Consider the following 15,772-nt stretch of genomic DNA (forward strand, 5'->3'; position numbering starts at 1 on the left):
GTTGCTGAACAAAGAGACCTTGAGTTTAGGGTCATAGTTCCTTGAAAATAGAATTGCAGGTAGATAGGGTAGTGAAGGCGGCGTTTGGTACGTTTCCTTTATTAGTCAGAGCATTGAATATAGGGGTCGAGAGGTCATGTTGTGGCTGTGCAGGATTGGTTAGGCAATTTTTGGAATAGTGTGTGCAATTCTGGTCTCCTTTCTATCCGAACGACGTTGTGAAACTTGAAAGGATTCAGAAAAGATTTACAAGGACGTTGCCAGGGTTGGAGAATTTGAGCTATAGGGTGAGGCTGAATAGGCTGGGGCTGTTTTCCCTGGAGCATCGGAGGCTGAGGGGTGACTTTATAGAGATTTATAAAATCATGAGGGGCATGGATATGATAAATAGATAAGGTATTTTTCCTGGGGTAGGGGAGTCCAGAACTAGAGGGCATAGGTTTAGGGTGAAAGGGGAAAGATATAAATTGGACCAAAGAGTCAACATTTTCATGCAGAGAGTGTGACATGTATGGAATGAGCTGCCAGAGGAAGTGGTGGAGGCTGGTACAATTGCAGCATTTAAAAGGCATCTGGATGGGTATATGAATAGGAATAGTTTGGAGAGATATGGGTCAAATACTGGCAAATTAGATTAGGATATCCGGTTGGCATAGATGAGTTGGACTGAAGGATCTGTTTCCGTGCTGTACATCTTGATGACTATATTTCCACAGGGGAGGAAGACAAGGCAAAAAAATATAGAGTGCTGTGGATGACCAAAGAGTTAAAAATTAAGATGAAGCAGAACATGCATACTTATGACAGATATAAGGTGGGTGATACAATTCAGAAGCGAGCCAAACAAAAAGGTGCAGACGGGAATTGGGAAAGCAAATAAAAGCAACAAGAAGAGAGAATGAGAAGAGACTGCCAACTAGCATAAAAGGAAATCCAAAGGCCTTTATAGACATATCAATAGGAAGAGAGTGCCAACAATAGTGTGGGACCAATTAGAGATCAAAAAGATGATTTATGCACAGAGACAGGGGCATGGCTGAATCATTGAATGAATATTGTACATCTGCCTTTACCAACAAAGAGATTGCTGCTGACATCATGCTGAAAAGACGAGGTAGTTCAGACACTGGAAGAATTTAAATTAATTAGGAGGTGGCATTGGACAAACTGTCTAAAGTCAATAAGACACCAGGACACAACGAGATGAATCCAAGGACACTGAAGCATATAAGATGGAAACTATGGAGATACTGACCATCACTTTCCAATCTTCTAAGGGTGTAAAGATAAGTCCAGCTACTCAAGACTAGTCAGTGAAATGTGAAGTCATTCATTTTGGTTGGAAGAATGCAGAGATAGTATAAAGAATATAGTTGTAAAGGGAGTACATGGGTGGTGATACATAAGAGCTGCATTCTCTCACAAAACATGGCATTCCAGGCTATATAAACAGAGGTGCAGAGTAAAGAACTCACAAAATTATGTTAACTATGTATCAATCACTGATTTAGCTTCATTTGCAGCATTCTGTCCATTTCTGGGACCCTGCTTTAGGAAATATACAAAAGCATTAGAGAGGATGAAGAAGAAACAGTTCACTAAAATTGTTTAAGTGTGAGGAAATTCAGTTACAGTATATAGAAACATTGGAGAAAATGGATCATCATTCCAAGAGGTTTGAAAGGAGACTTGATGATGGTATTCAAAATCATGAAAGTTCCAAAAAGAGTAGATAGAGAGAAATTGTGGAAGGATAGAGATCCATAATGCACAGATTTAAGGTAATTGGCAGAAGAAATAATACCAATACAAGGAAAAGTATTTTCCATACAGTGAGTGGTGAGGATCTGGAATATGGTGCCTTGTGGTGTGGTGGAGCCACAGTCAGTTAAGACTTTTTAATGGGAATTGATGCATTATCTGAAACGAAGAGAATAACAGGACTGAGTGGAACAGGCAAGGTACTAGCATTAGTGAATTGCTCCATCAAAGGGGCAGCATAGACAGGATGGGTATAATGGGGTCTGTCAAACATTCTTTTCAAGAGATTGACTTATTTTGAAAAGTAAACATTCATGGGCAAAACAAAACCCAGAATGGACTGACAGCGAAAGAGAAGTGTAAGGTGAACAATTATATAATCTCAACCTGACAGCAATTTGGCACAAACAGCAGCTTTCTGCGGTCCGAGTTCAAGTCCCACCTACTCTAGAGGTAACATCTCTGAACAGGTTAATTTCAAAACAACTCAACAGATATGGACCCGTCGATTAACCACATACCTTGCAGTCGCTTCTCCTTCAAAGTTACAGGACTCAGCTCAATACATCGGCAAATATACGCAATAAATTCAACACTTTAAATCACACTCAATTTTTAGTCACTAAAGCGCGCTCCCACCTCGACGAGAAAGGTTTTCTTTAATATGGCAGGAACATTCAGGCGGAGCAGGGACGCCCGAGATGACGTGTGTATGCGGCGACAATTTACGGATGGACCCTGCTGGATGCCTTTTCTGTCGCAGGAGTGTCCCGACGTCAGGGCTGAACATGTTCTATAAGTTTAACGGATTCACGCAGAGACTGAGTGGTGGGGCTGGGCCTGTGGCCTATTGCCCGCAGGTAGGAAACGGTGGGCTGGAGGGATGGTGAGGTACTAGTGAAGGCGGCCTCCTGTCGAAGCTGCAGCCGGGTGCCCGGCTTGACCTTGCTGTGGGGGAGCTGCTGCTTCTTCACTGGGACAGACTGACCGGAAAGGAGACCAGTGACCCGTTCATTATCAAGGTCACTCCGACCTGACTTCAACATCCTACCCATATTCTTTATTCATAAATTGATAAAAGTGCATTTAGTGACTTTCTCAAAGTACCTGATTGGTTGTGAAGAGCTTTGGAATGACAATAGCATGATGTGGAGGTGCCAGTGTTGGACTGGGGTGGACAAAGTTAAAAATCACACAACACTAGGTTATAGTCCAACAGGTTGATTTGGAAGCACTAGCTTTCAGAGCGCTGCTCTTTCATCAGGTAAATAACTGGTTGGACAATAATCCCTGGTGTTGTGTGATCTTTGACTGTGAAAATACCAGTTCTTCCTTCCACTTGAGGGACTTGACTATTATAGTTAGTTTTGCATGTCAGTGTAAGAAGACAGGCTGTTCATCCCTAGGTGTGGTTTTGGTGAGACCACGCTGATGTTCCTTGCCTGATGTTCAATTTTTGCACTTTTGAGATGGTTGGATAGGATCAGATGACTCTGATAAGGCAATTGTGTGTACAATCCAATTCTATTGACAATACAAAATTAGGGGAAAACGTTATCTGTAAGGAAGAGGCAAAGTGACCACAGAATGGGCACAAAAATGTTGAATGTGTGCGCAAAAAGATTCTTGTTTACTTTGGTAGGAAAAATCAAAAACCAGGATTTTCTTTAAATGTGATAATGTAAAATATTAGTATTCAGAGAGTTCTGGGTTACCTTGCCTACAAATCAACAGCTAACATCCTGGTACAACAAGTGATTAGGAAATCATATGCTATGTCAGCCTTTATTGCAAAAGGAGTAAAGTGTTAGAGTGTCTTACTACAATCTCAACAGTCAACAATGCCGTTCTACAGGAATAGTGCCAGAAGACTGGAGGATAGCAAATGTGGTTCCCTTGTTCAAGAAGGGGAGTAGGGATAACCCTAGTAACTATAGGCTGGTGAGTCTCACTTCTGTTGTGGGCAAAGTCTTAGAGAGAATTGTAAGGGATAGGATTTATGAACATCTGGATAGGAATAATGTGATCAAGGATAGTCAGCATGGTTTTGTGAAGGGCAGGTCGTGCCTCACAAACCTTATTGAATTCTTTGAGAAGGTGACTAAGGAGGTGGACGAGGGTAAAGCAGTAGATATGGTGTATATGGATTTTAGTAAGGCGTTTGAGAAGGTTCTCCGTGGTAGGCTACTCCAAAAATACAGAGGTATGGCATTGAGGGTGCGTTGGAGGTTTAGATTAGGAATTGGCTGGCTGGAAGAAGACAGAAGGTAGTAGTTGATGGTAAAGGTTCATCTTGGAGTGCAGTTACTAGTGGTGTTCCACAAGGATCTGTTTTGGGACCATTGCTGTTTGTCATTTTTATAAATGACCTGGAGGAGGGGCTAGAAGGTTGGGTGAGCAAGTTTGCGGATGATACGAAAGTCGGTGGAGTTGTTGACAATGAGGAAGGATGTGGCAGGTTACAGCGGGATATAGATAAGCTGCAGAGCTGGGCAGAAAGGTGGCAAATGGAGTTCAATGTAGCTAAGTGTGAAGTGATTCACTTTGCTAAGAGTAACAAGAAGATGGGGTACTAGGCTAATGGTCAGATACTTGGTAGTGTGGATGAGCAGAGGGATCTTGGTGTCCATGTACACAGATCTCTGAAAGTTGCCAGCCAGATAAGTAGTGCTGTGAAGAAGGCACATGGCGTACTGGCTTTTATTGGGAGAGGAATTGAGTTCCGGAGTCCTGAGGTCATGTTGCAGTTGTATAAGACTCTGGTGCGGCCGCATCTGGAGTATTGTGTGCAGTTTTGGTCGCCATACTATAGGAAGGATGTGGAAGCACTGGGACGGGTGCAGAGGAGGTTTACCAGGATGTTGCCTGGTATGGTAGGAAGATCGTATGAGGAAAGGCTGAGGTACTTGGGGCTGTTTTCATTGGAGAAAAGAAGGTTTAGGGGTGACTTGATAGAGGTGTACAAGATGATTAGGGGTTTAGATAGGGTTGACCATAAGAACCTTTTTCCACGTATGGAGGCAGCTATTACGAGGGGGCATAGCTTTAAATTAAGGGGTGGTAGGTATAGGACAGATGTTAGGGGTAGATTTTTTACTCAGCGAGTTGTGAGTTCATGGAATGCCCTGCCAGTAGCAGTGATGGACTCTCCCTCTTTATGGGCATTTAAACGGGCATTTGATAGGCAGTTGAAGGATAGTGGGCTAGTGTAGGTTAGGTGGGCTTGGATCGCAGCATCGAGGGCCAAAGGACCTGTACTGCGCTGTATTTTTCTACGTTCTATGCCAGAATCTCTTTCCTTAGATAAGGGCCCCAAAACTGTTCACAGTATTCCAGCTGTATTCTGACTAGTGCCCTGTACAGATTTAGCAAAACCTCCCTACTTTTATATTCAATGCCCTTTTGAAATAAAGGCCAACATTCTATTTGCCTTTACTACAGGTCTTATCACTTACTGTAATCACATAGAGCCTCACTAAGACCATAACTGGAGGACCATGCACACTTTCGGTTTCTTTGCCTAAGGCAGGGTATTCTTACTCGGGAGGGAAGAAGTGCAATGAACCTTCAGTGGATTGATTTTGGTATGAAAGGATTGTCTAATGAGAGATTGAGTCATTATTTGTGAATAAGTAGAACTAAGATGAGAAATTTCTTTCATTCAGACAGTTGTGAGTTTTTAGAATTCCTGATCCCAGAATAGTTGAAAATAATACTGATATCCTGTTTAAAAAACACTGCCACTCAGGTTGACATGCTTGAGTTAGGGATGTACTCTGCAGTTCAAGTGCAGCAAAATCTTTGAATTGTTTTTGATGGTTACTCTATTCTGCATCTACTTTTCATATCTAGACCCTATGTCAGGCAAAAGAAAAGATTTTGTTGTTGCTTCAGGATTTACATCTGTCACTCTGGACACCCTGGGATACGTTTTATGGGATTTCAAGCATGTATTGGATGTTCAAATTTTACCATTCTGGAGTTAATTTATAAACCTGTGAAAAGTTTTAGTCTTGATTATTTATGAACTTTTAAAAATATCTCTTGACAATCAATTAAAGTTGCAGGCATGTTTTTATGTCTGGATTTCTGATTTTAATAGCACATTTGCAGGCTCCAGAAGTTACTGCCTCTTTTAGAGGAGTACTAGTGATGAATGGTGGCAGTTTCACTGTCACTGCTATTGAAGAATTCAAATCAATTTTTAACATGTTAATAACTAACTGAGGAAAGGGAATGTATTACAGCCAGCTTTTGTATGGCACAAAATAAGCGGGAAGGCAAGTGGTGAGGATTACATAAAGAGTCTGCATAGAGATAGAATGGGCAAAAAGTTGGGAGATGGAATAGAGGAGCTGAATATTAATTAAATGGAGAAAGTTGTAGAAGGCCTCCAAACAGAGGGATTTGGGAGACCTTGCACATGAATCACAAAAAGCTAGCATCCACATTCATTGGTTAATTGGGAAGGCAAATGGAATGTTGGCCTTTATTTCTAAGGGGAGAGAGTATAAGAATAGGGAGGTTTTGTTAAATCTGTAAAGGGCACTAGTCAGACCACAGCTGGAATACCGTGAGCCATCTTGGGGCCCTTATCTAGATATACTGCGTTGAAGACAGTTCATTAGGCTGATCCTAGGTATGGAGGAACTGTGTTATGAGAGAGGTTGATTAGGTTGGGACTGTACCTTTTGGAACTTGGAAGAATAATTGATGACTTTATGAAAATCTACAAGGTTCTTTAGCAGGCTTGATGGGGCAGATGAGAAAAGGTTGTTTCTCTTTATGGGAGAGTCTAAAAGCAGAAGGTAAAGTCTGAAAATAAGAAGTCACACATTTAAGATAGATGAGGAATTTCTACCGACGGTAATGAATCTTCATTTTTCTACCACAGAGGGTTGTCCAGGTTATGGTGTTAAGTATATTCATTTGTCATTGACAGATTTGATTTAATTAGAAAAGGAAGCAAAGATTCTGGGGAAAAGGTACACAAAGGGAGTTGAGGACTATTGTATTATCTGTGACCTAATTGAGCAGCAGAACAGACTTGATGGGTTGAATTCCCTGCTTCTGTACTTCATCTTATGGGCTTGCACTCATATGGTCTTAATGTTTAAAATGCATCATTCAATGAGACTAAGTCAACATACCATCACTTAAGTTTGTCTTCTTTGATCCATTCACCTAATTAGTCTCCTACGTGTTCTGTTAAATGTCTATTAGTCTTGCACGTAGGAGGTGGTGGTTTAAAAAAAACTGTTGCTTATCTGTGTATCTTTGAGTGATTTGAGGAATCCTGCTGGAGATGGTCAAATATGCTGTATGTCACAATGTCATTTTTGGCAGTGAAGCAGTGCAGTAAATATGAGTGAAGATAGATTGATACGCACAACTAAGTAATATTTAACTAAACCCGAAACACCAGTTTTTGGAAGATGGAAGTAGGTGACAGAGTTTTACTGTTGGTGTCCAGACCAAGTGAGTAGGCAGCACAGATGGTGTGCAGTGTTGGTATGTCACAGGTTAGGGTGTGTGAGGGTGAGTTGGGAAGATGTATGCATTGTGAGACTGGTAGAGCATGAGCATTGGTAGGAGCTGAGTACAATAGCAGAGATGGAGTTACTATGAAGTATAAGAGAGAGGATGGTGGCACTTAAGCCATTGGCATGTATTAGGACATTGACTTACTTTCTACAGTGCTGAGCATTACTTGAGGTTGAAACTGCTCTAACCTGGGTGACAACTTCTATAATGGTTACCGCATTATAGGAAGGATGTGGAAGCTTTGGAAAAGGTTCAAAGGAGATTTACTAGGATGTTGCCTGGTATGGAAGGATGGTCTTATGAGGAAGGTTTAGGGACTTGAGGTTGTCTTCATTAGAGAAAAGTTTGAGAGGTGGCTTAACTGAGACATATAAGATAATAGAGGGTTAAATAGGGTGGACAGTGAGAGCCTTTTTCCTCGATGGTGATGGCTAGATGAGGTGACATAACTTTAAATTGAGGGTTGATAGATATAGGACAGATGTCAGAGGTAGTTCCTTTATTAGAGAGTAATAGAGGCGTGGAACGCACTGCCTGCGATAGTAGTAGACTCACCAACTTTAAGGGCATTTAAGTAGTCATTGGATAAACATATGGATGAAAATAGAATAGTAAAGGATAGATAGGCTTCAGATTGGTTCCACAGGTCGGCGCAACATCGAGGGCCGAAGGGCCTGTAATGTGCTGTAATGTTCTATGTTCTAATCAGGCAGGGCAGCCCTGGCTGTCCTGGTGTGCAATGGTCTTTGCAATCTAACACTGGCGCGAGAGAAGGTGGCTCCTTCTGGGATTCTGGTGAGTTGCTTGTAGAATTTCTGGTGGTAACATGGGGCAGAAATCTAATGTGCTACTGCCATAAGGACTGAAGCTCCAATTAGTAAGATGTGGCAAGAATACCCGCATGCCCTAACAGCAAGAATCACTCCACTGACCTTGAAGCAACTCTCACTTTGCCAAAGAATGTTCAGCCTGACAGATGCAGTGTTGATAAGTGTATAAGAGAAAGTGGAGGAAACTTATTAAAAATGAGAGGAAAAAAAAGGAAGGAGTTGGGAATTAAAAAGAAATAGCAAAGTTTTGAATTGCAAAAATGGCCGAGTCATCACGTGTATCAGTGAAACAGAGATAGTAACTGTTACTTGCTGGTCTTATGTTGGTTTTAGTGAATATAAATGCCCCTTAGCTAGAGAGCAAGTCGAGTTGGCCATCCAAAGATTTGAACTATTGCTGCAAAATGCATATTTTGACAAAGCTTTCTGTTTTGAACTATGCTCAGCCAATATGTCATTTTATTCCAAGTGGAGCTTTTCAGGCAAAGCATTGCTTCAGGGTCCTTAACATAGGAATGTTCTGATTTGTTACCCTAAACTAATGGTTGATAGGGAATCCATACATCATTTTGCATTTTTAGTTTAGTAAATTGGATATTATAGCGTCATTGGGTATTGATCTCAGTATTCATTTGCAAGGTTTCTTGTAATTTAGCCATTTTTGTGCAGTTGTTTGTAAAATTACACAAACAAGTGAAGTGCTCTTTGTGTGAATTTCACTTTTTTATTGAATGCTGGTAGATTATTAAGTACAGATACACATTGTTGTAAGTTGTATTGCTTAAATGTATGTGAGCAGTTTTGTACTAAAATCAGTATATTTGTCTAAAAAGATACTTCCATGGCTACATGTAACTAGTCAGTACAGTAATCCCTATTCAAAATAATGCACAAGGCTAAGGAAACTTTTGGATTCCAGGCAATTTAGTTCCTACTTGTGATGAATTTATCAGGTTCAGGAGTTTGCATAGGACTGTTCTGGTGGGTTTCACTGATTATGTTTAATCATTCTTATAGGGGTTGAAGCCTCTAGTTTCCACAGAAACTCCCACTATGATTTTTGCTACACCCACAAAACCCATATCTGAATTGGAAGGAGGAGGAATGCACTTCTTAGGACGGAATAAGGTGCCTGATTTCCAGCAAATGTTTCAGGTATGAATCAAAGTTTGCCTTAACTACAACAAAAAATATTTCAAACTACTTGTGCCTTTTAAGGAATTCAAAGAATTTTAGAAATGATAAAGGATCATTCGTGATCTTGCATTATTACCTTAGAGTCCTGGTAATATGATGAATAATCTTACATGTACACTCATGAAATTATAGCTCTGGTTGTGTAGTGCATCAATTACTGAGGATGTTCATCTGTTGCTCAAAACAAATTAAGCAATAATGTGACAACCTCTTCTCTCGGAAATCTAAGAAACGATGCACTGTTATAAGCTTTGAATTTGGCTAGATCAGATGAATGTCTCTGCACATTGTCTGCATTTGAATTGTAATAGGGTCCCACTATATTTCCACATGTCTATTTTGTCCATTGTTTTCACTTCTTCAAATTGAATGTATAGCATTTACAATTTATGTAAACTGGCCCTCGTACTCAATACAGACCAGTTAATGAAGCAAATTTTAGATTACTATATTTAGGCCAAATACCACCTCAGCAATGTGTATGGTGTATGTTTCAACACTCAGCAGGAGCTACAGATTCTTAATTATAGAGTCACTTTTTCAGAGAAAGAGTGGCATTTGGCTGTGTTGTTTTTTCTCAAATATGTCACTTCCAACATTTAACAATTCTCATATCTGTTCTTGAGAATAGCTGTTGCAAGGGATTTTCTTAACAGCAGTATAGCTGGGTTTTCTATGCAGTATAATTATTTTCTAACCATTTTTTTAAGCTGTAGATAGATGGTCATTATGCTGAAATAACCCTTTACTCAGGTTTCTGAGTTTAAAGAAGGAAATATTTAGTGGTTGCTGCGTTAATAGATATGTAACAACCTTCCTTTTGAATAAGGTATATTTGGAATTGTGCTACACAGTAACCAGGCATAAAGAGTTGGCTAAGAAGCTGCAATTTTCAGACAAGGATAGATGTCAACAGTTGCTGCTGTCTGGTCCTGACACGTTCAGCTTTTTGATCATTTTTAAAAGGAATCTTTGTGGAGCTTCTGGAGTTTTGTGCAATGGATCAGTGGGAACATCTTGTCTTTGAGTCAGAAGGTCATGGGTTCAAGTTGCACTTCAAATGAGCAGAAGGAATTGTGAATATTGAAGACTAACTGGAATAATTGTAGGAGACAAAATAATTGGCAAAAAAATTGAATTTAGTTGTGTACAGAACCAAAACATATCTCTTGGGAGCCTGGAGTTCGTGCCTAAACTATATTTTAGGCTTTAGTTATAACATGTATTGTGACATTGTGATTCTAAAAACCCTTAAAGCTGATTTTTATTTTTGTCTAGAAGTGGAAGTGTCCTAATAATCAGCCTTTTCAGAAAATGGCACCACACCATTGCGAAGTGCTTGTTTCCTGTCTTGTTAAAATTTTTTTTCACTGTTTGAACTTGGCCTTATTTGAATTATTTATTGCTTTAAACATTCCCAGTGAAACTGGTTTAATGCAGCATTGATTTAATTAAAATACTCTACAAACATCCGAGTAAATTTGTTTTGACCTGTTAAAAAGTATCCTGTAAAGATTTAAAAAAAGAGGGCATTGGGAAATGTCTTTACAAAACAAATCGCTCATTCAGCTCAAATGGTTCGCTGTTGTCATGCTCCATGTAAACCACCTCCCATCCATTCCACCTCGAATGACATCACTATTCACTAAAATATACTTGTGTTAGTCACCTTAAATACATCAACAAGTAAGGTCCATAGCTTTCTCGCTCTCTGGATAAAGACACATCTCTTGAATTTTCGTATATGATTTAATGTTGACTATAATATTTCTGTTTTGTCATTCTGGGCTCTGACACAAATATGTATTTACCCAGTCTTAAGCTATTATCATCTTAAAGACCTCAATACAATCACGTATCAGTCTTATCCTTTCCAATGAATAGGCTCCAAGCCTACTTAAGTTTTCCTAATAGGTTTAACCACTTAATTCCAGTATCATTCTGAAATATCTTTTGTTTACCTTCAGTATCTGTAAATCACTTCCATAAGATGGAGACCAGAACAATTCATAGTACTCCATGTGGTTTAACTAAAATTCGATGCAATATGAACGTCTGTGCCTTTCTGTAATTTTCAAAATGAACCCAGTGCAGTATTTTGTTTTTTAGGCTTTATTGATCTGTGCTAACTGTTCTTGTATGTTTGTGAAACATGCAGCACAGAAGAATAGAGTCTGCTCTGACTGTTTCAACCCAGTTACTGTTATTTTCCTTCTGTATTCTCTTTCTGTATCCCTGCAATTCTTTTCTTTTTCCCCTCCAATACTTCTCTAATTTCCTTTGAATGTTTATAACGTCTGCTAACAGCAAATGCATTCCAAAATCTGTTAATTGCATAAAAAGGGTTTTCCTTATTTTTCTTTAGTTTATTTGATAGAGAACTTGAAGTTCTTTTTTCTGGTTGTCAACTATTCACTTTGTTTTTCTTTATCTACTTTCTACCTAGTCCTTTGTGATTTTAAAAGGTGTCTGGACCCCAGATGCTTCTACTCCATACAGGATATTTCTACTCCATTTAGATAACTATTTTCTAGGAAGTATATCCTTTCCTCTTCCTAGCACAATAAACTATCACATTTGTCTATACTGAAGTATATTCACATGTTTGTCTTAATTATAAAAGTTCACGGGGCCATCACAAATGCATTGCACACCTTTTGAGTGTTAAAACCAATGTTCCTTCTTTTTCAAACAAAATGTCCACAGAACCTTTAAGTTTATTTGCTTGGTTGCATGTGGATCATAGCCTAGAGAGTGTAACTTGTATTCAATGTGTGGGGCATCTTGTAGATTGCTTAGCAACCTCCTAAGTTAGAGGGAACATTGGTAAATCAGGAAAAAGATGTTAGCTGTATGAGTGTGATTGTTGTGTTAACTTTAAAATTTTTATCATGCTTATTTTCTAGAAGCCAGATGGTTTGCCAGTACATTTAAAGCGAGGTGTCCCTGATCGACTACTATACAGGACTACAATGGCTTTGACGATTGGCGGGACCATTTACTGCTTGATAGCGCTCTTTCTGGCAGCCCAGCCCAAAAAACACAACTGAGAAAAATCTATTATTATTCCAAAATCTCAACTCAAGGACTGTCAAATAATCCTCTGTACAGTTGTAATCTGTTTACTGATTTCTAAGTTTATTTCTAGCAGTTTATCTAAAATTTGGACATGAGATTGACCAATCAACTTTAATCTGTGATTTGGTGGGAATTCCAAGGCCCAGGATTCTGCCTAATTTTAATGATTAGGTTTGATAGAAATTGTCATTGAATCATGTGAAGTGCTCGAGAAAATGTATTTAAAATTGATTAGGTGAATATAACATAGTGCCACAGATGATGGGACCTGGAAGTTTTTGCACTTGCCACGAAGACCATCAGAACAGATGTCTATCTTGTGAGGAACTCTTATTCATCATTGTCATAATATTTTGTGCAAATGATGTGCAATCTCAGTTATATTTGTGCTGCTAAAATAAAGTTCTAAAAGTGAACTTTGGTAATGTTTCCTTGGATCATTTACAAATAATTTTTGGGCAGATTAATTTGCTGTTTTGGTGATGAATATGCATAGTTCCACGATCATTTAAAAAAAATGTTGCTATTGGTACTAATCTTTCAATATACAAGGTTCACTGCTGGTGGGGCAGTTAGTCTTGCTTAAAGAATTGTTTCTTCTTTTTCTCTGTTTAATTTGTGGAGATTTATAAACAATTCAGCATTTTGTCACCAGCTTTATAATAATATTGCACTAAAATTTGCATTAAGAATATTTTCTTGCAAATTCTCTGCTTCGCCTGACCAGCACACTGAGTATTTTGTTGCATTTTTTGTCAGTCAAAGGTATTGTAATTTGCTTTTCATGTGCAGCAGTTATAATGATTTTGTTTTGTTACATTTAAACAAACACACAATCTTTGCAGTTTTGATTACTGACAGAAATATTGATGATTGAGTTCAGCAAATGCATTTTAACATTTCATTCAAATTTTTGGAACTTACCTACTATGTGCAGAATGGCGATCAAGATAACTTGTTATCTTAAAGCCTAAAATAAGTTCAAAATATCAAAAGAAACAGGAAATACTTTTCTAAATATCAGTTTAGCTAACACAAAAGGTAGCCAGAAAATCATGTTCATTTGGTGTCCCTGTTCTGAATCATTGTCATAAACATACACTTGACGTTAGAACTCGTGACATTTTCAGTCTGAATGCTAATGGTGAGAACGAGAAGGAACTCAACTTTAGTTGAGGTTGAGGTGTATTGATTATTCTTATCATTTAAATATGGTTATTAAAACGACTCTTCTGCAATGTCAGCTAAAAAAAAATTCTTGCTTTAAATAGGAACACTTAATGTCACCAATAAGTTTGAGTTCTGGATAGAGATTCATATCACCTTTTGTCTTTGTTACTAATAACTTACAGGTATCAGCATTTGCTACTCCAATAGTTTTATCATTGTGCTGATTCAAGCCCCTTCTTGGATTTGTCTTCCTTACTAGATTTGACATAATTTCACAGTTCTGTCATTTATTGTCATATGTAGACTCCAATTTCCATTTCAGTGCAGAGGGGTTGAAAGGATATAGAGTGCTGAAAATGAATGCTAATAAAAGCACTTTTAAAGTTAAAAATGTTTTTCAATCAATTAATATTTCTCTTTGTCCTTTCCAGAAGACATCTGATATGGTCAGCTGTACATATGAATTCAATTATGTGAGATAGAGCTATAGAAGATTGTGAAGACATTGGTTGCGGGGAGTGGTTAATGCAAGGGACATATATGAAAAAGACTGAAGTCAGTGATTTTGGATTTGGGGACTTAGTGTTGATTATCAGTCTTGGGTATGTGGGGTATAATATAGGAGAGGGAGCTGAGAGGCTGTTGAGCAAGGTGTTGGTTTGTAGTTAAGGCAGTATGAATGAGTTTCAGCAGCAGTGTGAGTGATCTTAAATTGAAAGGTGTCAATATTATAGAAATAAAAATGTTACTGATTAGAATTATCACAGTAAGGCATTTAAAGTATTAAAACAAAAGAAACCTGAAGTATAAAACATGCTTGGTTTAAACATAAGAGAAAGTGAGGACTGCAGATGCTGGAGATCAGAGCTGAAAAATGTGTTGCTGGAAAAGCACAGCAGTCAGGCAGCATCCTGAAGAAGGGCTCATGCCCGAAACGTCGATTCGCCTGCTCTTTGGATGCTGCCTGACCTGCTGCGCATTTTCAGTAACACATTTTTCAGCCTTGGTTTAAACATATATTGTTACACCTATGTGAGAGACCCTGCTGCAAATCAATCCCTGCTATTTCTGGAGTTGTCACAAAGTTTAATTTTATACTTATTAAAGTATACAAAGTACCACTTTGTTTCTTCGTCCTATGTTAACAGATGATCGGATTAGGTTTTTGTATTTAGCAAAAATTACTATTTATTACAAATGAGTAAATTCTAATCACAAACTGCTCCCTTCAAAAACCTCTATACACAGGCAAAAAAAAAAATGGATTTTATGGATGAAGGAAAATAATTTCTGGGAAACAATTTAACAGTACTAGTCCTCAGGATTCAATGGAGTATATCATTTGTTTCCCAAATCCTTCAATTTTCTGATATTTTCCTTAAGGTTTTTCACTATTTCATAGGAGGCACAAAGCAACTGGTTCACAAATTATAAAGTCCCTGACATTACTGGTGGGAGAAAAACCAGTCACTTCCTTTACGTTCAGGTAATTTCATTTGAGGGAGGAGTACCTCCACTCCTGCAGGTTCAAAGATTTCTCATGATATTGTTTATACCCACAAGCTGATCAACTACTTATTTTCCAGAGAGAGGTCATTAAACCTTGGCATCTGCAACTAATCACAATTGTACAAGCCTCTTACTGTTTAAGTCTGACTTAGTATGCACACCGTTGTACCAGCATGTCATCGCTTACACCTTTCCCTACTGCTTGCAACTCAATATTGTAAATATGACTCACAATGGGTTTCAATAACTTACTTTTTTAAAAGTATAACCGTTCTTTCCTCTGTGTTCTTTTGTTTTAAAGTAGTATTTTTATTAATTTTGTCCACAATCAAAAATGAAGTAAAATAAAGGGTGTAGTCTTTACAATATTGCAATAATGTAGAGTGATCTTACAGAAAAATAACATTTTGTTAATTTAGGATTTGTATATCATTGTATATTTACATATCCTTTTAAACTAAGAGCTTTGATACCTTCCATCACCCTTGAGATTTGCTCAAGTTGAACATGGTGGCTAAGAGCTCCAATGCCTTGTTTGAATTGAGCTGAAACTCAAAATCACTTATCCTAGCCATCAATGCTTATTGCATATCAGCAAAAGTACATACCTATGTGCTTTTCACTCTGCTTCATTTGAAATTCCCAACGCTCTCTGCTTTGAGGCAAAAGCAGAAAGTTCTACA

At 38.4% G+C, this 15,772-nt stretch overlaps 1 protein-coding gene across 1 annotated transcript; it reads left to right on the top strand.

Moving 5' to 3' along the window:
• Positions 1-2,482: 2,482 nt before the first annotated feature.
• LOC132819725 (cytochrome c oxidase subunit 7A-related protein, mitochondrial) lies at positions 2,483-12,826 on the top strand. The gene is made up of 3 exons (XM_060831408.1): positions 2,483-2,621; positions 9,153-9,290; positions 12,239-12,826. The coding sequence occupies exons 1-3, from the start codon at positions 2,493-2,495 to the stop codon at positions 12,380-12,382; spliced, it is 411 nt and encodes a 136-aa protein (XP_060687391.1). The 5' UTR covers positions 2,483-2,492; the 3' UTR covers positions 12,383-12,826.
• Positions 12,827-15,772: the final 2,946 nt, after the last annotated feature.

This window comes from Hemiscyllium ocellatum, chromosome 10, assembly GCF_020745735.1.
Source record: "Hemiscyllium ocellatum isolate sHemOce1 chromosome 10, sHemOce1.pat.X.cur, whole genome shotgun sequence".
NCBI classification, from domain to species: domain Eukaryota; kingdom Metazoa; phylum Chordata; class Chondrichthyes; order Orectolobiformes; family Hemiscylliidae; genus Hemiscyllium; species Hemiscyllium ocellatum.

What these genes read in the sequence shown, in the direction of transcription:
- LOC132819725 (XM_060831408.1), top strand. Translation starts at nt 2,493, where the DNA reads ATGGACCCTGCTGGATGCCTTTTCTGTCGCAGGAGTGTCCCGACGTCA. An exon ending in CTGTGGCCTATTGCCCGCAG is followed by an intron (nt 2,622 to 9,152) that starts GTAGGAAACGGT and finishes TCATTCTTATAG; the next exon opens with GGGTTGAAGCCTCTAGTTTC. An exon ending in ATTTCCAGCAAATGTTTCAG is followed by an intron (nt 9,291 to 12,238) that starts GTATGAATCAAA and finishes CTTATTTTCTAG; the next exon opens with AAGCCAGATGGTTTGCCAGT.